At 48.3% G+C, this 26,201-nt stretch overlaps 1 protein-coding gene across 2 annotated transcripts in view; it reads left to right on the top strand.

Moving 5' to 3' along the window:
• TOGARAM1 (TOG array regulator of axonemal microtubules 1) overlaps window positions 1–25,375 on the top strand; it is a 33,202-nt gene extending 7,827 nt beyond the window's left edge. Inside the window, exons 4-22 of one of the 2 annotated variants that reach the window (XM_058839863.1) lie at window positions 120–416; window positions 1,919–2,757; window positions 5,069–5,301; window positions 7,183–7,283; window positions 7,920–8,003; window positions 8,271–8,434; window positions 9,247–9,418; window positions 9,554–9,688; window positions 10,576–10,711; window positions 12,263–12,368; window positions 12,714–12,949; window positions 15,615–15,773; window positions 16,891–17,017; window positions 17,161–17,279; window positions 20,043–20,232; window positions 21,353–21,572; window positions 21,850–21,936; window positions 24,185–24,434; window positions 25,087–25,375. In XM_058839863.1, coding sequence (XP_058695846.1) covers window positions 120–416; window positions 1,919–2,757; window positions 5,069–5,301; window positions 7,183–7,283; window positions 7,920–8,003; window positions 8,271–8,434; window positions 9,247–9,418; window positions 9,554–9,688; window positions 10,576–10,711; window positions 12,263–12,368; window positions 12,714–12,949; window positions 15,615–15,773; window positions 16,891–17,017; window positions 17,161–17,279; window positions 20,043–20,232; window positions 21,353–21,572; window positions 21,850–21,936; window positions 24,185–24,417 — 3,638 coding nt within the window. In that variant the 3' untranslated portion in view covers window positions 24,418–24,434; window positions 25,087–25,375. Of the gene's footprint in view, window positions 1–119; window positions 434–1,918; window positions 2,758–5,068; window positions 5,302–7,182; window positions 7,284–7,919; window positions 8,004–8,270; window positions 8,435–9,246; window positions 9,419–9,553; window positions 9,689–10,575; window positions 10,712–12,262; window positions 12,369–12,713; window positions 12,950–15,614; window positions 15,774–16,890; window positions 17,018–17,160; window positions 17,280–20,042; window positions 20,233–21,352; window positions 21,573–21,849; window positions 21,937–24,184; window positions 24,435–25,086 lie in introns of both variants that reach the window. The other variant, XM_058839873.1, reaches the window with a different exon arrangement.
• The last annotated feature ends 826 nt before the right edge of the window (window positions 25,376–26,201 follow it).

The raw sequence follows: 26,201 nt of genomic DNA, 5'->3' as shown, positions 1-26,201 counted from the left end.
AAATTATTTTTATGGTGCATTATTTCACTGGAAATCATTCTTACAGTGTATTATTTCATTATAAATTCTTATCACAAGACCGAGTTACCACAGGCACTGTTCTCTTTTCCTTTGCTCAGTTTATTCCAGCCTCAGTTTTTCCAGCAAGACCCAGAGGACTTTTTGCACTCAGGCAGAGCCCACCACGTCCTTCCAAGGTCCCAGTGCCAGCCAGGGCACCTTCATCCTGCCCTCCTTCCCCCTGTCATCCCCCAGGAACAGCCCCAAGCTGCTCTCTGCTCCTGCTGCCTCTCCAGGGAAGCCCCAGGAGGATCCCAGGAGCCTCTCCAGCTCCTGGCCCCTCAAAAGCTTCCAGGGGCTGCCTAAGCCTGCTTGCCAGAGGCAGCTGCTCAGCCAAAAGCCAGGAGACAGCACAGGTGGGAATGTTCTCCATGTGATAAAAAGGGATTTGGGGGTTGTATTTTGAGGGATTGATTTTTCAGTGGTCACAAAGTCCCCAGTGGCAGCTGAGAGGGAATTGGGCAGGTGCAGTGAGGCACTGGAGGGATTTATTGAGTTATTTACTTGTGGCTCCACTGCTCACATTGTTAGGTCCAATCTTAAGGCAGGAATCAGACAGCACACCAGTATGATGTAGAACTGAGACCTTTATTTTTTGCTCTTGCATTACTTATGTAGTTTTTGCCAAGCATCTAAAAATAGAATACAAACTTACAGCTCTATTTTATAACACTGTTTTCGTTCTTCTCTAAACACGTTACTATCCTTATCTTAAAGCAAATTACTAGATGCTTGCAGACCTTTGTTTGATCCTGTTCTTGCTCAACAAGCAGGAATATTTATCACTTTGTTTTCTTTGGCAGTTCACTGTTAGGGTCAGCATGCTCTGTAAAGAGGCTGCAAGCCAAGCACACCTGCAAAAGCCCTAACACACATCCCCACAGGCTTCTGTTCAAAAGTGGAGCCTTTGGATGTGTCATAAAGCAAAATATGCTACACCTTTGCTTTTCTTAATGTCTCAGGGAAAGGTCTGTCCTGCAACTAAAATAAACCCCAAAATGGAGCACTTGCAGGGAAAGTCAGTGCAGAAATACCTGTTCATACCCCAGTTAACCCACGTGCAGGAAAAGGGTTACTTGGCCTTTTTGCCTCTTCATTTGAATCATGGAATCCCAGAATGGTTTGGATTGTAAGAGACCTTCAAACTCATCCAGTTCCAGCCCCCTGGGTTTTATAAGCTAAATCTAAAAATACCTAAAAACAACCTAAACCTCTGTTTAGGTTAAACTGCTTCCTAATCGCTCAGGAGGTTTCTGAAACAAAGTTACAGTTTTGTACTGATTAAAGAAAACTTTGAATTTTCATTTTCACTGAGACCCATGTTTTTGTGCATATATAGAAAATTTCCAACTGAATGCTTTGGGAATTCCCTGCCCCTAGACTGTGGCTCTGCCTTGTAGATGTATTTATCTAGCTTGCTCTATTGTTCTATATATTATTTGTTACTGTGTTTATCACTTACCATATGTTTTCCATACACATTTTGATTTTTTCTGGTTCTTTGGAGTCCCTCTGTTGTTACAGCAGCTTCCATGGAAGTTTGGGGATGTTTTTCTCTTAATGAAGGAAGTTAATTAGTTTTTAAAGGGACTAATGGCATGTGCCTGGACTTTGTTGATCCTTGTGTGTCCCTTCCAGCTGAGGATATTTTGATTCTCTGTTGGTGTGCACATGCAGGAAACACTGATTTCTATTTTCCTAAAGGAAGGAGACACTAAAAGTGGAATAAATTGTTACCTCAGCCTGCACAAGTGTATTTTTAACACTCACTCCATGGCAGAAGGGGTTTTGTAGATACAGAGCTGAGAGGTGAAGTTTGTCCTTCACCTCTGTCCCTGACAGTCCTTGTGTGTTCCAGGAGACAGCCCGCTGGAGAAGCATTCCCTGCAGCTGGAGAAGCATTCCCTGCAGCTGGAGAAGCCTTCCCTGCAGCTGGAGAAGCCCCCCCTGCAGCTGGAGAAGCATTCCCTGCAGCTGGAGAAGCATTCCCTGCAGCTGGAGAAGCCCCCCCTGCAGCTGGAGAAGCCCCCTCTGCAGCTGGAGAAGCATTCCCTGCAGCTGGAGAAGCATTCCCTGCAGCTGGAGAAGCCCCCCCTGCAGCTGGAGAAGCCCCCCCTGCAGCTCGAGAAGCCTTCCCTGCAGTTAGAGAAGCATTCCATGCAGCTGGAGAAGCCCCCTCTGCAGCTGGAGAAGCATTCCCTGCAGCTGGAGAAGCATTCCCTGCAGCTGGAGAAGCCCCCCCTGCAGCTGGAGAAGCCCCCCCTGCAGCTCGAGAAGCCTTCCCTGCAGTTAGAGAAGCATTCCATGCAGCTGGAGAAGGCCCCCCTGCAGCTGGAGAAGCCCCCCCTGCAGCTGGAGAAGCATTCCCTGCAGCTGGAGAAGCATTCCCTGCAGCTGGAGAAGCCCCCCCTGCAGTTAGAGAAGCCCCCCCTGCAGCTGGAGAAGCCCCCCCTGCAGCTGGAGAAGCCCCCCCTGCAGCTGGAGAAGCATTCCCTGCAGCTGGAGAAGCATTCCCTGCAGCTGGAGAAGCCTTCCCTGCAGCTGGAGAAGCCCCCCCTGCAGCTGAGGGCTGGCCTGGGCAGGGTCCCGGGGGCGCTGCGGGGGTCCCGGCCCGTGCCCCCCATCCCGCGCCTGCCCCGGGAGGGCAGCGAGGGCTCGGAGCTGCAGCCGGAGCCTGAGGAGGTGGACCAGGAAGAGGTGGGTGAAATGGGATAAAGGCACTTTTAACAGCAGTGCCTGGGAGAAACGAGGCTCACTCTTCAAAATCGGTGTTTTATAAAAGTTTAATGAGGGAAAAAAGGGACAGGATGCAGTGCTGGTGGTCAAAAGAACCCCGTTAGCTTCAAACAATCTCCTTATTTTACTTATATTACTTTTCATTACACTGGTTAAATGCATATTAATGAGGGTTATACATACTCAAACATTCCTGTGAGTTACATGTTCTGGGAATCCTTTTGCTTGGTTTTAACCTTTGCCTTCTCTTCATGCCATCCTGTGGATTCAATCAATACATTTTATTTCTTCTTGAGGCTCCATCCTGATGTTTTGACACTTCCTGATAACTGGAGAGTCAGCAGTAAATTTTCTCTTGGTGTCCTGGATCCTGTCACTGTCTTCTCATTCAGATAAGACAGTCCACAAATACATTGAATCAGTGTAGCTATTTCACACCATTATCTGAGTTAGTTACACAAATAAAAGTATTTAGCAGTACATAGTTTCTATTTTAATATGATGCAAAGGTCTAAGCTATAATATTTACATTATATATTTCTATATATTTAATTATTAATATTAATATTATTAATTATAATTATACTATATAATTATTATAATTATTATAATTAATATTAATTAATAATTAATGATTATTATATATTTATATTATTTTTATATATATTATTTATATTTATACTCATATATTTATGTATCATATATTACTTTTATATTTCTGTATTATATTTATATATTATATTTATTTATATATATAATATATAATATTTATATATAATATATATTTATATAGTATATTTATATATTATATATTATATATTATATCTAATATATAATATATATAATACAATATATAAATATATTTACATATAGTATATATAATATTATAATATTTTTCTCACACTGCCATTTGTATAAGCTACACAGTGCACACAAAAGCTGACAGATTAAACCATATCAAAAGGCAGTTAAAAGGGATTACAAATTCTACTCTATCAGAATCTTGGTGATCAATAATAACTGGCAAATGCCAATACATAAATACAAAGCCAATAACTCTATTGCCATGTATAACCATCCCCATCCTTGGAAGTGCCGGGGCTGGATGGGGTTTGGAGCACCCTGGGGTGCTGGAAGATGTCCCTGCCCGTGGAACAAGGTGAACTTCAAGGTCCCTTCCACCCCAGCCAGTCTGGAATTCTCTGATTTCCTGGCTTTGCCTTTCTGACTGCACCTTCCATCCTCTGGTTCCCACTGAAAGGAGCCTGGGGGGTTAAACAGAGGGGGAATTTCTGACATGGAAAATAATTCAGCCAAGAGAGGGGAGAATGCTGCAGTGTAAAACTTCAGTAATTACAGCTTTTCCTGCTCGTTTGAGTAGGATCCCTGCTTGCTGGGCACTGATTGCATGATTCAGAGGAGGTTTAGATGGGATGTTGGGAATTGGGAATTGCTGGCTGGGAGGAGCTGGGATGGATTCCCAGATTTGCTGTGGCTGCCCCTGGATCCCTGGCAGTGCCCAAGGCCAGGCTGGACATTGGGGCTGGACATTGGGGCTGGACACTGGGGCTGGACATTGGGGTTGGACATTGGGGCTGGACATTGGGGCTGGACATTGGGGCTGGACACTGGGGCTGGACACTGGGGCTGGACATTGGGGTTGGACATTGGAGCTGGACACTGGGGCTGGACATTGGGGCTGGACACTGGGGCTGGACACTGGGGCTGGACACTGGGGCTGGACATTGGGGCTGGACATTGGGGTTGGACATTGGGGCTGGACACTGGGGCTGGACATTGGGGTTGGACATTGGGACAGTGGGAGGTGTCCCTGCCATGGCAAGGCTGGGCTGGGATGATCCTTAAGGTCCTTTCCAAGCCATTCCATGGTTCTGCTTCTAGGATGTGCAGGTTTGCTGGGATAAGCCTGAGGTCCTGCTGTGTGTGCTGGCAGCCATCAAACCCTTCCTTTAATCCCCTAAAAAGCACGGAGCAGCTTTTGTGTTTTAGCAGGAATGTGTGCCGTGCTCGGGAAAGGGGAGCTGGGGTGCAGCGCTGCTGGGAGGTTGGGTTTGCTCACAGGATAATTATTCCCGTCAAATAAAACCAGGAGAGTGATCATTATAATCCCACAAACACCGTGTGAGTGGTGATCACACTGCCCTGTGCACCCCCTGGGCTGAGCTGAACACTCCAAAGCAGATTTTATATTCCTGAAAGCAGCTTTTCCCTGGGCACTGAGTGCCCCCTGTCCTTTTTCCCCACTCTCCAGATGCAGAATTCCCTGCGCTCCCTGCGGAACAGCGCGGCCAAGAAGAGGGCAAAGCTGAGCAGCAGCATCGCCGACCTGGAGAGCCCCGACTCGGGGGTGAAACTGGAATTTTCCGGGGATTGCTCCTCCCAGGGCTCCTCCCCCGGAGCCGCTTCCACCGGCGAGAGCGGAATTTCCAGCCAGGAATCACCCGGCTCCCCCGTGGCCACGCTGCCCCCCAGGAGGAGAGTGATGTGAGTGTCACCTGAGCCTGCAGAGCCCCTCACAGCCTCACTTAAACCAGGCACTCGCTGGTACATATTTTATATAGGCTTGCCTGATTTCTCTGTGTGAATTGTGTTTCTCTCTAAAAATACAAGAGCTGCTTAATCACTTTATTCTATTTTTTTTTTTATTTTCTGGTTTCTAACATGAAGCTGCAGTAGGCCAGGGCAGGGAGGCAGTGCCAGGGACAGTAAATATTTGATTTTTACAAATCTTTTTGATTTTTAAAAAAAAAAGACTTTCCCTGGCACGGCAGGAACGTGACCAGAGCTGAGCAAGGACAAGAGTGAAGAGGAAGGATAAGGTTGGGTTATTACAGCCTGGAAATTGAATTGGGTTTGTTGAGAAGAGGAAGACAATGCAGATGTTTCTTATTGTGAATCAAGAGCTGGTTCCATTTATTCCTGAGAGATAATTGTGAATTTAAAATGCCTTCCCAGAGCTCTTCTAAATAGAAACTGGGTGGTGGCAAATGCTCTGATTGTAAAGGGCAACAACCCAGGTGGTTATGAGCAGTATAAACTATTTAATGAGATAAAAAGAGTTTTGAGGAATTCTGAAAATTCTCCAGTCCAAAATCTCCTTTTCTGCTCTCAGAGCCCATGATGAAGCCCTTTGTAGCTCTGCTCTGAAGATATTTTTGTGTGTACCAAAATCATCTTTTATAGACTGACAGAATCCCAGAGTGGTTTGTGTTGGAAAGGACCTGAAATATCACCAAATTCCAGCCCTGCCATGAGCAGGGAACCTTCCTTAGAACTGACATAGAACTGCATCAACAGAAATCAAAACAGGCAACATGAAAGAGTTTGAGGCAGAAGGAGCCTGGAATGATTCACAAACAGAAGTTTTTCAGTTGTGCAGCACAGAATTAATTTATATTTACATCCCTTCCCCTTGTGCATTACTGCTGAATCACATTTTTTAAACTAATCTTTAAAATCCCACATTCAAATGCTGAAATCCTTCAGAAGTCAAAGCAGTGGAGCCCTGGGTGGGCTGGTTTGGGCTAAGCCATGCTCTGAACATTGCCATGTCCATCATCCAGTGCTTCATATTTTACTGGGTTCTCAGGCAGAGTGAACCAGCCAGGAAGGGAGGGGACATGTGGCAGTCACCCTGAGTTGGGAGGAGTGACAGAGTCATCCCAGGTGACACTGGAAGCCTTGGAGCGCCCAGAAAAATGTCAGGGAGTTTTGTGAGCACTGGCACAAACAGGCATTGTCTGTTCCCAGAATCTGTGGCAGGAATGGGGTTTTGGTGTGGCTGCTTTGGGAAGGGTTTGGTTTATCTGCTGCTGAACTGCCGTGGGTGATGGGAGCTGGAAACAGGAATTAGGGATGTTCCTGGAGCATGGGCCTTCCCTTGCAGCTTCAAAGAGTCTTTAGTTGTGGGTATTGCACTGGCTCTGGGCTCCATCTCCTCTCATATCCAGAGAATCATTTGAAATTTAAAAGAATTGAAAAGTTGTTCTTGTAGATAAGAGCATTTTCCTGGTGAATGTCTGTGGTGGACACTGAGCTGGGAGCAGCTCACCCCTGGAAGTGGCAGGAGGATTTGGTCACTCTCCTTGGCCAGGTTGGAGCCAGCATCCTCAGTCCCCAGGCCAAACAATTCCTTACTTTATGGGTGTATCCTGAATTTAGTCCTAGTGTAAGGTTTCTTTAGGGTGTTCTTCATGCTGGACTTGCTTATTAAATAATTCCCACTGAATTCTGTTTGTGCTCAGTGGGAATATTTGTGGGAATACTGGAAATATTGCTGTGGAGAAACTGAAATCCGTTGTTGTTTTTGGCTGGGCTTTCACAGCTGTGGAGAGTTGCACCTATAAAATGTGTTTATCTGAACAGGTCAGACACTTTTCCAGCACTTGGCAGCAAATCCCACCCTGCAAAAGTATCTCCAGCAAGGCCCAGAGACGCAGAGGGGGCAGAGCATCACCCCAGCACAGGTGTGTTCCTGTCCATGCTCACCTGAGGGGCCACAGTGCCCCTTGCTGGGGCTGTTCACGTAGCAAAGGGAACTTCTGGGTGCTCTGGGGCCAAGCTGGGATTTGAGGGTGCTCAGGTGAGGAGTTCCAGGCTTGCTCATTTCCTGTTGGAATTGAGGTTAGGTGCTGCTGGAGTGCTCTCCCCTCCCAGGGCAGCACGGGTCCCTGGAACAGGCAGGGACCTGCTGGGTGGGATTATTTGTGTTTAACCAGTTTTGGTTCTGCTGGGTGGGATTATTTGTGTTTAACCAGTTTTGGTTCTGCTGGGTGGGGGAAAGGCCTTGTCCCTCCATCCCTTGTCCCCAGTCCCTCTCCAGCTCTCCTGGAGCCCCTTCAGGCCCTGCAAGGGGCTCTGAGCTCTCCCTGGATCCTTCTCCTCTCCAGGGGAACATTCCCAGCTCTCCCAGCCTGGCTCCAGGCTCTTGTCAGTGGGATGTGGACATCCTTCACATGGGTATTCAACAGATCCTGTTGGCTTCAGTAACCTGGGAAAAGGGAAAGGGATCAATTCAGACGTGGGGTGACATTTTAGGAGGATGAGGCACATCCCAAAGCATAACCAGCATGATTTTCAGAGAGTGCTCTTTGTGCTTTCAGGCCTTGCAGAGTCAGTGCCTGGTTTTGCACCGAAGAATGATCTGGGGTTCACACCTGAAGACGTGGTTGCTGTTGTTGGTAAAGGTACCACAGACCCAAAATCATCCCCTGGGTGTGTCTGAGTTATGAAATGAGGGAAAATGTGCCTTTATGTAGGGTGGGAAAAGAACAAATAGATCTGTACAATAGTTTAGATTGTTCACTATCCCCAGTTCAGTGGGAATACAAAGAATTACGTTTGAAGGGGTTGCAGTTCCTGGATAGACAGTTCCACTCATGGCATCCCTGGAATGAGATGTTTGCTGTCCTTCCACCCCAGAGCAGTGTGTGACCCCATGTTCTGCCCTCCAGGTGTTTTTGGGAGCTCTCCTGCCCCAGCTCCCAGCCAGTCCATGCCCTGTGTGGCCAATGGGGACACCCAGGCTGCCAGGGAGGGAGCAGAGCCAGCCCCAGGGAGAAGCTTCCAGCAGAACAGCACTTCCCATTCCCACTGCCATGCAGGGAATGAGGGAGAGGTAAGCACTGCACAGCCTGGTGCCTTCTCATCCTGGTGGTGTGGGGTGAGTGCAGCCCTGCTCAGTCACACCCAGAGTTTGAGCATGATTGGAACAGCCAAAGCCATCGAGCTGCTGCTCCTGGTTTTCCTTTTGGGGCCACCTGGGTGGCAAATGGATGTTCCAGGAGCTTCCCACCATGCTGAAATCCCTGGAGAAGGGCTGCAGGAAGGAGGGGAGCTGGGAAATGCCCTCCCTGACTCCCACAGCACGTGCAGATGTGGAAGGAGGGATTGGCTGCGTTGGATCAGGTCTTGTTTTCCCCAGGGATGAATTAATCCAGCTCCAATCAGAAGTTTTTCTTAAAAGAAAAACTCTTTTTGAATATTTGCCCATAATCTGGTTTCTGAGGAGTGGTGCTGTTTGTTAAATACTATTTACTAATGTAAATGGAGCAAGATTTATCTGAGTGAAATGTGATACAAACTCAAAAAACATTGAAATGAAACTCTTCCTGCAAGCCTTGAAAATAACATTTGAAGAATACTAAATCTTGAGGTTAATGTTTCTTAATTTTCTGATTTCCACTGAAGATGTGAACCCTTGGCAGGATCAAATTCTAAGGAGTAAATGGATTAAATTTATTAAACTGAGTTTAAATTTAACTGGATTAAAGTAATTTGCTGAGTTTTCCTAAGGCACAAAAAGTGTCATAAACACATGAGAGAGAAGGGTCAGATGAGAGAAAATCCTGATTTTCCATGCTGACCTTGTCCACTAGCAGGAACTGGGGAATCACTTCTGGGGTAATTTATGCATGATTTTTTTTGCAGATAAAAGTGACCTTGTCAAAATCTGCTCAGGAGAAGCTGAGGAAGAAAAGGAAAGAAGACAGAGAACACAACCATAAAGAGCAGGAAAGCAAAGACTTGGAAGGGAAGGAAGAATTCCCTTGGGAAAGGATTAGACTGAGTATGAGTGAACCAGAGAAACTCACAGCAGAAAGTGAGGATGAGGGTTTTTCTTAAATGAATATTCCCTGCTCAATGCTGCTGAAATGGAAATTAGGGCTGGTAATACTGGGTTTTAACTTGGTGCTGGTTGGTTTTATTGTAGTTTGGGCATTTATTTCTTTCCTAGGGTTTAATCTCTGTGGAGATTTATTGACATCGCCAAGAAATGGATCTTTGTCCTTAGAAAATGTGGCCTTGAACCCTTCCCTGAAAAGAACATCCAGTTTGAAGAGATCAAAGTGTTCATCCTTGCTAGATTCTGGTAAGCTGGGACAATAAACTCATAAAATGTTTGGGTAGGTGGAGTGGGACGGTTTCAAAATAGAATTTATTTGTGCAGTGGACAGTCCTGAGGTGCTCTGGAAGATCAGAGTACTGTGGGGCTGGAGGGGATTGAATTCCTCACTGGCGATCATTCAACTGCTCATTTTTCATCTGGAATCTGTTAGGGAGATCCATGAGACATCAGAGAGTTTTAGTTTGATCAGGGTGTGAAAGGATACAATGCATTAACAGCAAGCTGACTGCCTCCTGTCCCCAAAACCCCTTTTCTGGGTGCATTTGGGCACTGAATTGCCTTTAAAATAAGCAGTAGAAAACTGCTGAGAGCACAAGCTCCTACTGATGGTGCTCAAAGGTGGCCAGAATTTCTCAGGTGTCTCCTCAAGGTTTATGATGTTATTGGCACACTGTGGATGTGTTTGTACATCAAACAGCCACTGCCTTCGTGTCTGTGCCTCTAAAAAGTGAAGGATGGGGGCAGAACTGAATTTACATGAATGAAACTCGGATGGATGATGGATGGATAATGGATGGATGGATGGATGGATGGATGGATGGATGATGGATGGATGATGGATGGATGATGGATGGATGGATTGATTGATTGATTGATTGATTGAGGCTGCCCCTGGATCCCTGGCAGTGCCCAAGGCCAGGGCTGGAGCAGCCTGGGGCAGGGGGAGCTGTCCCTGCCATGTCAGGGCTGGCACTGGCTGGGCTTTAAGATCCTTCCACCCCAAACCCCTCTGGGATCCCGTGCCCCTTACAAACTCCATTTCCTGCAGCACCATTTAGTGCCTGAGTTGCATTTCCCTGCTGGGCTGGGAGCAGCTGGCAGAGGTGCTGATGCTTTGTCCTGTGTCACAGAGGAGCCGCGGGGCCGCTGCCGGGAGCCGCCGGTGCCGCCGAGCCCCGAGGTGCTGGACCCCACCGAGCTGCAGCCCTTCCCCAGGCCCGAGGCAGCGCTGGCAGAGGCGCTGGCACTGCTGGCTGACCACGACTGGTGCGTGCACAGGGGCCTGGGCAGGGTGGGCACGGGGAGAATCCTCTGGAAAACGCAGCAAAACGGGCGTCGATGCCCTCGGTTGGAGCTTTGCTGTTTTGCAGAGTGTGTAATTGTGCAGAACTCTGAAGTGCACACAAAGTGTCAGCAGGGTCTCCTCACAGCTCAGCACACACAACAATCCTTTTTTTACCCTAATTTTTACCCAATTAACAATAGACACGTATATTATTTTTCTTACTGACCCAATGACCCATCACCTCTGTGCTGCACTGTGGCATTCTCTGTCCAATCACTCACCCAAAAACCTCCAGGAGAAGAACATGAAGAAGAAAGAAGAAGGTCCAAGAGACAACACCCAAAATCCTCCATCTTGTCTCCTGTTCTCTAAACTAACCTTTCCCACACAGTGATTTAAGAAAGCTCTCTAATCTACACACTCACACTTTTAGCTTTTTCTATCTCACTTTAACATTTGTTCTCATGTATCACCATGAAAACACGCTCCTGAATTTCCTATTATATGAAATTCAGTGTTTTTCTGGCTCTCATAACTAAATATCAGAAAGAAGGGCACACACTCTGGATTCCAGACTCCAAGAGCCAGCCCCAGCAGCAAGGGCAGCGCTGCAGCCTCAGCCCCAACAAGTGCAAGCAGCAGGGAATTGAGGAGAGAATCTGGGAGGATGGGCCTTCATCACCTGAGGCTGGAATTGCACAATGAAGCCAAGGTGGAAATGGAGCAAAACTGATCCCAGTGTCCAACTCCTGCCCCATCTTGGCTGGAGCCAGGGCCGGGCTCTGGCACTGCCCAAGGTGCATCCTTGGAAGGGCTTTTAATGAATCCCTGCTTTATTCCTTTAACTCTGCCCAGCCCCTGCTCCAGGAGCCTCTCAGGCCTCAACGTAAAGTCAAATTTGAGCTTAAAGGAGCTTTGTAAATTAGGGCTGGGGACTGGGGTGAAGGGCTGGAGAGGCCCCACCAACACCTTTCTGGTGCTTTGTGTGGAATTGGAGCATCTCTTTGCTGCTTCCTGCCTTGGGATGTGCTTACAGAGCTGCTGCCTTCAATTTGGGGAAGGATACAGCTCCTTGAATTGCCAGTGGTGCCAGCTGGGAGCAGAACCGTGGGACGCTGCTGAGAGGCTGCTGTGCTCTAACAGTTCCACAGGAAAAACCAGATTTGCTTGGAAAAAATTTCTTGCATTATTTTTTGGCTGTGAGGATGGGCAGGCCCTGGCACAGGTGGCCAGAGCAGCTGTGGCTGCCCCTGGATCCCTGGCAGTGCCCAAGGCCAGGCTGGACATTGGGGCTGGACATTGGGACAGTGGGAGCTGTCCCTGCCATGGCAGGGGTGGCACTGGATGGGATTTGAGGTCCTTTTAAACCCAAACCAGTCTGGGATTATTTCTCATTTTTATTATTTATCTCATTTCTCATCTTTATTTTACTACCTAATTTGTTTGCTATTTGATTCCTTAGAATTCCACACTTGAATGTTTTCATGAAACTTTTCAAGTGGATGGAATTTAAATACTGTTTTTTCACACAGGGAGAAGAAAATTGAAGGTCTGAACTTTGTCAGGTGCTTGTCTGCCTACCATGCCCCTATTCTGACTGCAAAGCTCCATGAAACAACTCTGGCTGTGGCTCAAGAGGTTAAATTTTCCTATCAGAATATTCCACTGGCTCTCTGTGTGTATATATATATATATTTTACTGCTCTCTGAAGTGATTTATGCTCACCTCTGGTGAGTTTTCCTCAACTGGGCAGTCTCAAGGATGATTTGAGACTCAGAGGCTGAAAAAAATGTAAATTTTAACTTTCTAAGGTTTTTATGAGTGTGTATTTTAATTCTCACCCATTGTGAATCAAATTAGAAATGTGTTTCTCAGTTGCTTGTAATGTTACTTAAAAATGACAAAGGGCAAACATGAATATTTATTTTGAAGTCTCTCTGATAAACATTATTCATTGTTTTTTGGGTTTTTCCTGTGTGCAGGTCAAGAATTTACGCTCAGGTGTTTCTCGAGCTGCTGTGGTCTGTTTAGGGGATTTGTTCACCCACCTGAAAAAGAGCATGGATCAAGAACTAGATAATGCAGTAAAAGTCCTTTTGCACAAAGCTGGGGAATCCAACACTTTTATAAGGGAAGAGGTAGACAAGGCACTGAAGGCCATGGTTAATAATGTGACTCCAGCACGTGCACTTTGTTCTCTTATAAATGGAGGGCAAAGGTAATTCCTATCAAGACTTTATAAAGAATATTGTGAATAGAGTAAATTTATCAAATGTAGGCTTTTTAACATCAGAGTACAGTAGACAGAAATTTGAAATCAGCTGTCCTAAACCTCTGCCCAGGGCAATGTTTGTTGGCATAAATTGCATTAAAGCCCCTCTGTTCCTTTCTGTGCATTATGGAAGAGGTTGGCTGTTGATTTTGGAGCTTGGTGTATTGTCTGGCTGTTCTGCACCACTTGAGTGATTTTATTTTTTTGCTGTTACTGTATATTCTTGGGGAGCTGCTGTTCTGCTTTGCCTGGTAAAGCTGACATAATGTTCTTTCTTTTCCTCCTTTGCTCTGCAGTCAGTTCCTGCCCTGGCCAGTTTTCAGCACCTCTCTATGTCAAAAATTGATGTATAACTTAGAGTTCTCTAACTGCATCTGTCTTGCTTGATTCCTCCTCTCTAGGCTGAGCCTTTGTGTCTGCATTTTAATTTCCTTCTCAGTGCTGGTGGCCATTCTTTTCTGGAGTTAATTCCCTTCTTTCCCTGGCCCTGTTCAGTCTGTTTTCCTTTTCCATCCTCATTCACTGCTCACCACATCTGAGCTGGGTGCTTCCTCTCCTCTCTGCCAGCCCTTGGTGACATTTCCCAGGCTCCATTTCCCTTCCTGGCACATTCCAGGTGCTCCATTCTCAATCTCCCCACAGATTTCCTGCACGGCTCCAGTCCTCAGAGTTAGTCTTGATTCCAAATGTTCCCTTTTGTTTCCTGGGAAGCTGGTTGTTGTGGGATAGGTGGATTCTGTCTCCTGACAGCTCTGCTGCAGTTTCCTGCTCTTTAAACTGAAAGGCAAAAATCAGCCTTGGGATTTCTGTTCTTTAGGAATTACTGGGATTCAAACTGACTTGGGATGGATGCCCCATCCCTGGGAGTGTCCAAGGCCAGGCTGGACAGGGCTTGGAGCAACCTGGGATAGTGGAAGATGTCCCTTCCCATGGGTTTGTGGTCCCTCCCAACCCAAACCAGGCTGATTCCATGATTTTGTGGATTTAGGAGCAGCAGTAACTGCCCATGGTTTTCATTCAGCAGCAAGGGAAAAGTGCCCTGTTTGGGCTCTCCCTCCTTGGCCCTCCTGGTCAGAATTGTCTCTGTCAGACATCCCCACCTTGCCTGGCAGATTCAAACCCCCCAGCTGAGAGGTTTTCTCTTGGGATTTGCCCTCTCCACTTTGTCAGTTTGTAAAGGTTTTGTGATTCCTAAGGCATCAGAACTGAGCTGGGAGGCTGAAAACAGCATTTGGGCACAGATGAATCTGTTCACAGCTCAGATTTCCTAACTCATGGAGGACAGGATGTTTTTAATGGATAACACATCAGGCCATGGCCTAAAGGTGCAGCTTTTCTAGGCCTGGCTTTAGGAAGCTCTGCCCATGTCAGCAGGAAAGCTTCTGGAGCACAGGGCAGCTCCAGAGGCTGTGACCAGGAATGTGGAATTACCCTTCAAAGGGGAAATTTGTGTCTCAGTAGGAGGTGAAAAGGGTTGACACAACTGCAATTCCACAGGGGATGCTCTCTCTAAATTGGGCTGAGTTGTTTAAATTCACTCCAACATAATCCTTCAATTATGGGGTCACTTATAATTCATGAGACCTCTTAAAATGTCCCTGGTTTCTGCTCAGCTCCTTTCAAGGCTGCCATGATGATTACTTTAATGCTGACAACCCTGACTAGACAGAAATTCTGATTATTCACCAGCTCCAAAGTTGGGTTTGCTTTTAACAAGAATAATTCCAGTGAGAGGTGGCCCTGCCCATGGCAGGGGTTGGAGCAAGGTCAGCTTTAGGGTCCCTTCCCAGCCCAAACCAGTCTGGGATTCTGTGAATAGATCCATGATCCAAGAGCATGATTCCAGGGGTAGAGCTGAGAGTGATTTTACTTCAGGAACTGTAAAACCCTGTTTCTTACCTGTATGCACCGTGTTTAACTCAAAGGTGTTGTGTGCACACAAATGTTTTCCAGCCGTTGCCATGAGCAGCTTCGTGGAGTGAGGTCTCAGCCTCACAATTCTTGTTTTCCCCTTGAAAGTGCAGCAGGAGTTACAAATTATCCTCAAAGTAGCATTTTTCATCCAAATATAAAATTGGGGATGTTAGAGTTTGCAGGATTTTGTTCTTGAGCACAAGCGGGAGCAGCAGAGGCAGCAGGATTTAGATAAAAGGATCATTTGCTGCACGGGTTTGAAAGCTGATTCTGGCTGTTCTCTCCTTTGCATCAGCACAGGTGTTTATTTTATACAAAGCAGGGATCATGAGACTCCTGCAGGATCTTTAGAAGTCGACTGAACACTGCTTTAGTCAATTTTACAGTGATATCGAGTGCCCAGGATGTGTCTCTGAGCACAGGGGTTGGTTTTTTGTAGAGCTATTTGAAAGAACAGTCATATGCTTTGTAAAACAAAATTATTTGAAGGAAAACCAGAACTGAAATTCTAAAACCTCCCTGCCTGTATCCAACAAGAATAATTGTAGTGGAAGGTGTGGCAGGGATGGGCTCGGAGGTCCCTTCCAGCCCAAGCACTCAGGATCCCGTGGTTCCAGGGTTTTTTTTTTGGCAGGGGGGAGGAATGGTGGGAGCAGCCCCTGCAGGAGCTGTCCCTCAGCTGTGTTTCCCTCCCCAGCCACCTGCACTCAGCCGTGAGGAGATGCACGGCGCAGCACCTGGGGGACGCCGTGCAGCGCCTGGGCCCCGAGCGCATCCTGGGGGGAGCCCGGCCCGCGGCCGAGCGGCTGCTCCCCGCCATCGCCAGGTTCACCCAGGACAGCTCCCAGCAAACACGGTGAGTGTTCCTGCAGGAGACACCCCTGGGGCTGTGCACTGCAGCACAGCCTCGTTTAGGATGGAAAATCCTTGGCTGTCAGGAAGGGTTGGATGAGGCCTGGAGCACCCTGGGCTAGGGGAAGGTGTCCCTGCCCGTGGCAGAGGTGCGAGGGGAGGGGATTTCAGGTCCCTTCCAACAAACCTTTGAGTCCAGTGGTTATCCCAGCACTGGCAGGACTGTTAGGACAGTGCCTGTGGCAGGAATCACCTGGATAGCTCTGGCACAGCCTGGCTGCAGGAGGAGAGGGGCTCACAGGATGTGCTGTGCACGGAGATGATGCAGCCACACAGGGAATGCTGTGGGATCCACACTTGGGTCTGATCCATGGCTCTGGCTGAGGAGGCTGGACCACCCTGGTTAAAGCCAGCTGAAGGTGAAGGCTGTTCTCATTAATTTTGTCACTTAATTAAAGTGACTCTTGAGCACATCCTCTGAGGGAGGATGGGAAAGGGTCTGGTCACTCATGTCAACAACAATCTTAGAGTTATGGAACCACTGAGCTTGGAAAAGACCTCCAATAACAGTGACTGGGCACTGCAAACCTCTCTGGGCAGCCCCTGCCAAGGCCTGAGCGCCCTTTCCATGGGGAAATTCCTGCTGCTGTCCACCCTGAGCCTCCCCTGGCCCAGCCTGAGGCCGTTCCCTCTCCTCCTGTCCCTGTTCCCTGCCAGCAGAGCCCGACCCCCCCGGCTGTCCCCTCCTGCCAGGGACTTGTGCAGAGCCACAAGGGCCCCCTGAGCCTCCTTTGCTCCAGGCTCAGCCCCTTCCCAGCTCCCTCAGCAATTCTCCAGCCCCTTCCCAGCTCCCTCAGCAATTCTCCAGCCCCTTCCCAGCTCCCTCAGCAATTCTCCAGCCCCTTCCCAGCTCCCTCAGCAATTCTCCAGCCCCTTCCCAGCTCCCTCAGCAATTCTCCAGCCCCTTCCCAGCTCCTTCAGGAATTCTCCAGCCCCTTCCCAGCTCCCTTCCCTTCCCTGGACACAATCTCCCTGCACCTTTCCATTTTGGAGTGCCACACCTGTAATGGCCAGTGACAAAGGCAGTCCCTGTTCTGGATGTCCTGGTGCTCTCCCTGCAGGTACTACGGGCGGAGGATGCTCTTCATCATGATGGCTCATCCTGACTTGGATAAAACCCTGGAGAAGTTTGTGCCAGCCAAGGATTTGCCTTACATTAAGGAAACTGTTGGCACTCTACGAGAGAAGGTGCGTGGGAAAGGTCTTGTGTAGCTCCTGGGGCAGATGGAGGTGTCCTGGGGGCGGTTGGGTGCAGACAATTCCAGTACTGCAGCCACATTAATTCCCTGTGATTCCCTCATTCCATAAATTCCTGCTGTGCCTTTGTGCAGGGCCTGGGGGAGATGCCCTTGGATACACCCTCAGCCAAAGGAAGGCGTTCCCAGACTGGAAATGTTGGACATTTGAGGTCATCCTCCACTTGCAGAGATGCTCCCATCATCCCAGACAGGTAATGAGCTCCAGTGCTTATCCTGTGAGGAACCTGGCCAAGGAGGGAGCACAGGAACAGCCACACAGGGCTGGGAAAGTTAAACAGCCCTGAAGGAAAAGGCAACTTGGCCTGTTCCAGAGAAACTCTTCAGTAGAGTGGCTGGTTATATTAAAATGGCTTTGTGCATTTTGATTAATTTGTCTATTGACCATCTCTGAAATACACACAGTACACAAAACACCTGGAATTCTCTGTTTGGGACCACAGAACCATGGAATGGTTTGGGTTGGAAGGACCTCAAAGCCCATCCAGTGCCACCCCTGCCATGGCAGGGACAGCTCCCACTGTCCCAGGCTGCTCCAGCCCCAGTGTCCAAACTGGCCTGGGACACTTCAGGGATCCAGGGGCAGCCACAGCTGCTCTGGGAATGTAGATCCAATGGATCCATCTCAGCATCATCCAAGATGTTTCTGTTCAGACTCATGGGAAAACCATTCCTGGTTGGAGACACAGCACAAATCACTCATTTGTACACAACTCTGGACACCAAGGGTTTAGTAAGACTCTGACTGGAGTGCTGAAGGGTTCAGATCATACTCTGACCACTTTTAGTTTTGTTTTGTCTTCTTATAGGTTTTATATTGACCTTTTTTAGGTCTTGAAGATACAATAGCAATTTTTGGGCTCAGATAGATATGAACAGAATGACCTTATGGGTTACCCCAGGACATTCCAGCTGTTATTCCATATCATCTGATGGATGCCCAGATGAGTACATTTGAACTTGAAACACACATATCTATACATTCTGTGTATAACTACATACAAGTACAGTTATTCCAGTGGTCACTGCCCATCCAGGATATCCCTGGTGAGTGGTAGGACTGGAGCAGCCCATGGTAGTTAAATCAGGCAGTGGCAGTGACATTCAGCAGCCAGGGGTACCCAGGCATTACAGACTGTTCTCATCCCCCTGAGGTTCACAACACCTTTGTGCATCACCCAGCAGGTGCAGGCAGGCCCCTGAGCACAGACAGCCCCAGGGATGGGTCTGGCTTTGCTCGAGGCAGGATTCATCCAGCCTTTCCTGCCCTGCCCCCGTGTGCACCACAGGGCCCCCCATGGTTATAGTGAGACCCCAGACCAGCATTTGGCCTCAGTAGCAGCTCACATTCCATGGATCCAGTCATGGATTAGCTGGGATAGAGTGTCCATGGTTAAGGCCACCCCTTGGTCTCGTGCCCACTTAGAGGTGGCATCTCTTCCCCAGTGACAGCTGGAAATAACTCCCTTGTCTGCAGCCAGGTCTACCCAGGACACTCCACTCCTGCAGCCTGCTCCAGCTCTTTGCTGTGATGCTCCTCACTAGCCTAGACTAGACTCAGGCACAGGATGGACCTCCCTCTCAGCCCCCCTACCTGGCCAGTGATGTTTTCCCATTCTCCAGCAAGATCAGTTTCCCTCTGTGCTTCAAATTGCCCTTTTCCCACCTTTCCAGCCACTCCCACAGTTTGTCACCATCCCCCGCTGCAGAGGGAGTGTGCTGGCCACTTGCCTCTCTCAGGGATGTCCAGAACCAGCTGGAGGCTTCCAGCCTTGTCCTTCAGCAGCTTCCCATGGATTTCCTGCTGGTTCCACCAGTGAGGAGTGTCAGCTGGTTCTGTGGTGGGGCCTCCTCAGCAGTGTCACTGGTTAAGGAGGTGGGCACTCTGAACTCCCCCTGTCTCCAATCAATCCCTCTCTGCCAAGAAAGAATGAGATAGGAGTAGGTGTAAGTGGAAAAATAACAGTTTACTATCAAACAGCCAACAGGCAGGGGGGGAAATGTAAATAACTGCTAAATAGCAAAGTGCTAAATTTAATGAACTCCCCAGGAAAAGAAGAGACCCAAAATGCTGGAAATAGCCATTGCTATCAGGGATGGCCTCAGTGGCAGATCCCTGGCAGTGTCCCAGGCCAGGCTGGACATTGGGGCTGGAGCAGCCTGGGACAGTGGGAGCTGTCCCTGCCATGGCAGGGGTGGCACTGGATGGGATTTGAGGTCACTTTAACCCAAACCATTCCATGATTTGTGATTCAATGAACTGAAAAAGAAGCACCCCCACATTTCAAGCAAGCCAAAAACTGCATCCAAGAGTTCAGAGGGCTGTGACTGCAGTGTCTCTTCAGGACCAGGTTTCTTTAACACACCCTCCACAGTCCTAAATAATAACTGATTCTACATTTACTGATACATTTTGATTGCTTATTCCATTCCCCATCCAAGCCTTGTGTTCAGCAATTAGGAGTGAGGTAATGACTGCATGGATGGTCTGGAAATACTTACCTGGACAGAGAGGTGATTCCACAGGTTTTATAATTCTCTCTATGACTCTCTAATGAGATCAGATGCCACAGGAAATCTGTTTCTAAATATTCTAGGAAGAGCTGCTGGGTTTTCACCTCAGCATGGAGTGTTGCTGAAGTAACAGCTGGTCTGGGGTCAGTCTTTAGGGTACTCTGGGAATAAAGAATTAACCTAAAGTAAGTTTTGGGGGGGTTGTGACCCACTGATGTAAGGGAAGTTCCCAATTGTTCCTGGTCACAAAACCAGCTGCATTTGGAGCAGAGTGGACATAAGACTTTGTGAACAACAGTTACTATTAGATTATTTATTTGTAATTCACCACATTTAAGGTGAAACCTTCTGTTTACTTCTGATACTTGCACTCAGATGGGAAGAGAATGTGTGGGATGAGCCTCCTGTTCCAACTGATGGAATAACATTTCCCTTTCCCCCAGGGACGGCACAGAGGCCCCGGAAGCCCCAAGGAGAGCAGCTCCTCGCAGTGCCCTGGAGAGTGAGGAGTATGTCAGGGACATTGTGGGGTTACTGAACGCCAAAGATTTCCGGGAGCGCATCAGCGGCGTCCGGCAGCTGCTGCTGGACACGGAGAGCAGCCCAGCCCTGGTGCTCGCCAACGTCGTCAGGGTAACTCCAGGAGAAGGCTGCCATTCAAAGGGCTTTGGATCCTGACAGGAAGTTTTCTGAGAAAAGTCTTGGGTCCTTCTTGGAATAAGGATGATTGATAGAGAGCACTGAGGAGCAGGGGGGTCTGTGTGAGCCACTAAGGGAGGAAAGAAAGGGAACAGGAGGAAAAATGTGGAATTTTTCACTCAGGGTGCTTTTGAACTGCTGAGAAGCTGTGTCTGTCCCAGCCCTGGAAGTGTCCAAGGCCAGGCTGGACAGGGCTTGGAGCACCCTGGGATAGTGGAAGGTGTCCCTGCCCCTGGCAGGGGTGGAATGAGATGGGCTTTAACATCCCTTCCCATCCAAACCAGCCTGTGATTCCATGATTTCTGGAATCTTGTGTGCTGTCATTCATTTCATTCTTGGGTAAATATCAAAATATGGAATAGCTGTGAAAAAAGCAGAAGGGATTAATGAAGAACTGTAAAACTGTCTCTGAAGTAGAGTTAAAAGTTTTTGTGTGGGAGAAGGTAAGGAAAGTATTGTGTTAAATTTATTGTGCTAAAGCTCAGGATGAGGATCCTGTCCAATAGGATCCTCTTCTGTAGGAGAAAGAAACGTCCAGTAGCTGTAAATTAAATATATATACAATGAAAGAAAACCCAGGCTTGTCCTCCAGCAGCGCCATATCTTTGTATGGAATGATGGAATTCTGCTGTGGAACCTCCTGGTATCCAAACTGAGGATGGGTTTGAAACCTTTCTGACATTCCCTGTAGTGAACAGAGCCATGTTTCCCTAAAATTACTGGCTGGCAGGAAATCTGAGTGCCAGTGAGAGTTGCTGTGCCTGGAGTCCACTGCACTGCAGGGCTTCAGGTCACATTAATGCACAGGATTCAAACAGCAAGTGTTGCTTGCTCTGAACGTGATCCCAGGTATTTGCACATCCCAGAACCTCAGAATCCCAGAGTGTTTTGGTTTGGAAGGGACCTCACAGAACATCTGTTCCCAACCCCTGGAGACAGCAGAGCCATCATTTGCAGAGGTGGACAATGACAGCGTGACAATAAAGCAGGTGATGAGCTTTGCAGCTCAGGTATTGATTCCCAATTCCATGAGTGCTTTTGGATGCTTTTCCAGATCTTTGACGCTTTCAAGCCTCGCTTACACGACTCCAACAGCAAAGTGAACCAGGCAGCTTTGGAGACCATGCACAAGATGATTCCACTGCTCAAAGACAATTTATCACCTGTGATCAACATGTTAATTCCTGCCATAGTGGACAACAACCTCAACTCCAAAAATCCAGGGATTTATGCAGCTGCCACAAACGTTGTCCAGGCCCTATGTCAACACTTAGGCAAGCAATTTACTCTCTTAATTTGAAACAGTTTTAATTGTTGTGATTATGTTGTAAATTGAAAGTGTTACTCTTTCCAAGAGTTTCATAGAGTTGCTACACTGTGTAAAAAAACATGGGTTTATTCTCACCACACAAATCACCTTGGTATTGCCCAGTAGTGCTTTGGTTATTTTTCCATAGCATTTTCTTATTTACCTTTTCCCATATTGGGTTTATTTCCAGATATTTTAATTTCCCATTTAAGAATTTAACATGTTTTGCTCTTTGCCTTTAGACACCTCCCTGCTCCTGCAGCCATTCTGCACAAAAGCCCAGTTCCTGAGTGGAAAAGCAAAGCAGGACCTGACAGAAAAGCTGGCTGGTAAGTAAGGTGCTGTTCTCCTTTGCTTGTTTGCTTGCTTGGGTTCCCTTAATTAGGGAAACTAATTGCAAGGTGGCTCTGTACCTTCCCTTCTGTCTCAGGAGGCTGTGCAGCACTTGTCACATTTCAGCTCTTTAATGGAGCTATTGCTGACAAAACAAAGGATTAGTATTAGCATTTGCATTAGTGTTTTATAGTCAGATGAAAGATCTATAAATACCTGGAATTTATAAATAATTATAAATATATTAAGGAGTTAATTTACAGTTAAATACCTCATATATTTAAATACCTTAAGGATTAACATTTATAAATAGCTCAAGCATACAATAATTTCAACATGCATTGTATTCCCTTTCTGGGTGTTCATTCCCTCATGCTCTTGCCAGGAATCCAGACTGGTTTGGGTTGGAAGGGACCGTAGGGATCATCCCATCCCATCCCATCCCATCCCATCCCATCCCATCCCATCCCATGGATCCCATCCCATCCCATCCCATCCCATCCCATCCCATCCCATCCCATCCCATCCCATCCCATCCCATCCCATCCCATCCCATGGATCCCATCCCATGGATCCCATCCCATCCCATCCCATCCCATCCCATCCCATCCCATCCCATCCCATCCCATCCCACCCTCCCACTGTCCCAGGCTGCTCCAGCCCCAGTGTCCAGCCTGGCCTTGGGCAATTCCAGGGATCCAGGGACAGCCACAGCTGCTCTGGGAATTCCATTCCAGACCCTCTCCATCCTCCCAGCCAGGAATTCCTTGAGAAAGGCTGAATTTCCATGTTTTAAGTTTAAAAAATGTCTTTAAGGGAAGTATGCTTGAACCAAATATTTCCTTGGCTCGCTTTCAGAGCAGTTCTGTGTGAAATGGAACTCAGTAACACAATGGACAGGCTGTTCTTGAAATATCCCTAAATTTATGCTTTCTGAGGGTGTTAAACAGCCTTTAAACAGACCCTCTCTTGCTAGGATTTTTGGAGTGGTTTGTATTATATATGAGGAGGCTGTTCTGGCAGAGAGGGAAACATCTGCTAATGAAACACTGAATTCATGCTTGAGGATCTATTCCAAACAAAATGATTCTGTGCTTTAATTGTCCAAGTAGGGAAAATATTTCATCCTGTAAACACACATCTTTATTTTTTATACATATTTTATATGTGTGTGTGCAGGGCCAGGAGTTGGACTTGTGATCCTTGTGGGTCCCTCCCAGCTCAGGATATTCCATCATTCTATGATTCTACATTGACAGTATAAGGCTGTTTTTTTCTTAAATATTTACTGCTTATTTGTGAGATAGAGGTGAAATTGGAAATACCAGATCTTACCCTGCAAGAAATAAAGGTCCTTATGAGAATCCTAAATGAAAAAAAAAAAAAAATAAAATAAAAAAGGCCTAAACCCCCCTTTATTTATTTTAGTTTTTTTAGCTTGATGGAAAAGTGTAATTATCAGCAGCACTGGTAATAACAGAGGATAAAAGGAGTGGTTGTGAGAAAATCTGGTACTTTTTATGAGAGCTGATGTTGCAACAGCAAACTCGTGTACAGCAGCAGTTTGAGGAGATGATTTAAGTGCTTTTAAATCCCTCTCAAAGGTGGGAATCACATGGAAATTGTAATTGAAATTAATATTTTATCCTGAAATTAATATTTTATCTTGCTTGTTTGCTTGCTTGCTGCAGAGCTGTACCCCTCTCAAAGCTGGGGATCAAATCTAAATTGTAATTGAAATTAAGATTTTATCCTCATGCTTGGTTTGCTGCCTTGCAGAGCTGGTGCTGGAGCTGTACCCCTGTCAAAGCTGGGGATCCCATCTAAACTGTAATTTTAATGGATATTTTATTTCAGAGCTGGTTCCGGAGCTGTACCCCTGTCAAAGCTGGGATCCCATCTAAGCTATAATTTTAATAAATATGTTATTGCAGAGCTGGTGCTAGAGCTGTACCCCTGTCAAAGCTGGGGATCCCATCTAAACTGTAATTTTAATGCATATGTTCTTGCAGAGCTGGTGCTGGAGCTGTACCCCTGTCAAAGCTGGGATCCCATCTAAGCTGTAATTTTAATGGATATTTTATTTCAGAGCTGGTGCTGGATCTGTACCCCTGTCAAAGCTGGGGATCCCATCTAAGCTGTAATTTTAATGGATATGTTATTGCAGAGCTGGTGCTGGATCTGTACCCCTGTCAAAGCTGGGATCCCACAGAAACTGTAATTTTAATGAATATTTTATTTCAGAGCTGGTGCCGGAGCTGTACCCACGGAAGCCCTGTGCTGTGGAGCAGAAGGTGCTGCCCGTGCTGTGGCACCTGCTGGGCCCGGCCAGCGGCGGCTCCGTGCCCGGGCCCCGCACGGCCGCGGCCAGCCTGGCCCGGGCCCTGTGGGCACAGATGGGCCCCGGGCTGCTCGCCCACGCCGCGGCACAGCCCCCGCACATCGGCAAGAGCCTGGAGGAGCTTTTGGAGATGTAAAATCGCCGCTCCTGAAGGTGAAGCTCCAGCGCCGCCTGAGCCGGGCACACGGACGGGAACAGCGCCCGCGCTGGCCCGCGGTGCCTGAGGGAGCTGGGGGAGAACCCCCGGAGCCGGGCGGGGCTGGGAGAGCCTGGGAGAGCCTGGAGAGCTGAACTGGGCTGAACTGGGAGAGCCTGGGGAGCTGAACTGGGCTGAACTGGGAGAGCCTGGGGAGCTGAACTGGGCTGAACTGGTAGAGCCTGGGGAGCTGAACCTGGGCTGGGAGAGCCTGGGGAGCTGAGCTGGGCTGAACTGGGAGAGCCTGGAGAGCTGAACTGGGCTGAACTGGGAGAGCCTGGAGAGCTGAACTGGGCTGAACTGGGAGAGCCTGGGGAGCTGAACTGGGCTGAACTGAGAGAGCCTGGGGCACTGAACGGGGCTGGGAGAGCTTGGGGAGCTGGGCTGAACTGGGAGAGCCTGGGGAGCTGAACTGGGCTGAACTGGGAGAGCCTGGGGAGCTGAACTGGGCTGTGCTGGGCCACCCTGCAGGCCTGAACTGGGACAGTGTGCAGGACTGAACTGGGCCATGCTGGGAGAGCTGTGCTGGGCAGTGTGGGGCTGGCTCCCCTCATTGTCACCCCCATGGCTGTGGAGGAACAGCTCCAAACCATCTGTGCTTCCCTTCAGAGGCTCCAGCCCAGGACGTGTCCCTGGATTGCTTGTGAAGAACCACACGGTCACATCAGCAATGTGCTTCACGTGGAAAAGTGGAAGAGGATCCTGGACACTGATGCAGTGCTATTTGTGAAAAACATGTATTTTTATACCCCCACAGGCAGTGGTGCAGTATTTGTTGTCTCAGAGCTTGGCAGTGAGGAGAATGAGCCCTGACCCTTCTCCTTCCCCAGCTGCAGGCTCTGGACACACTGGACATGGGACACAATGGGATATATAAATAAAGGGATTTATTTCTGTACAGGGATGTATTTCTGCAAAAGGGTGGGGAGGAGTGGCTCGAGAGCTGGTCTGCTTGAAGGAACCTGGTGACAGCAGCTGAACATGAGCCCAGGTGTGCCAAGGTGGGCAAGAGGCCAAAGGTGCCTGGAATGGTGTGGCAGGAGGAGCAGGGCAGTGACTGTCCCCCTGTGCTGGCACTGCTGGGGCACCAACAGTCCTTGGATCAGCTCTGGGGCCCTCACTTTAAAGGGGACCTGGAGGGGCTGGAGCGTGTCCAGGGCAGAGAATTCCTGAAGGAGCTGGGAAGGGGCTGGAGAATTGCTGAGGGAGCTGGGAAGGGGCTGGAGAATTGCTGAGGGAGCTGGGAAGGGGCTGGAGAATTGCTGAGGGAGCTGGGAAGGGGCTGGAGAATTGCTGAGGGAGCTGGGAAGGGGCTGGAGAATTGCTGAGGGAGCTGGGAAGGGGCTGAGCCTGGAGCAAAGGAGGCTCAGGGGGCCCTTGTGGCTCTGCACAAGTCCCTGGCAGGAGGGGACAGCCGGGGGGGTCGGGCTCTGCTGGCAGGGAACAGGGACAGGAGGAGAGGGAACGGCCTCAGGCTGGGCCAGGGGAGGCTCAGGGTGGACAGCAGCAGGAATTTCCCCATGGAAAGGGCGCTCAGGAGGTTTGCAGTGCCCATCCCTGGAGGTGTCCCAGGAATTGCTGGACATGGTGCGGGTGACTTGGTTTAGTGGTTTAAGGGCTACAGTGGCAGTGCTGAGTGGACAGTGGGACTGGGTGATCTCAGAAGTGTCTTTCAACCCAGATAATTCTAGGACGTTTCCATACGGGGCTATATTTATTTGATT

Source organism: Poecile atricapillus, chromosome 1 (assembly GCF_030490865.1).
Source record: "Poecile atricapillus isolate bPoeAtr1 chromosome 1, bPoeAtr1.hap1, whole genome shotgun sequence".
NCBI lineage: Eukaryota > Metazoa > Chordata > Aves > Passeriformes > Paridae > Poecile > Poecile atricapillus.
Note: the sequence above shows the minus strand (reverse complement) of the source record. Positions and strands in the feature narration are given on the sequence as shown.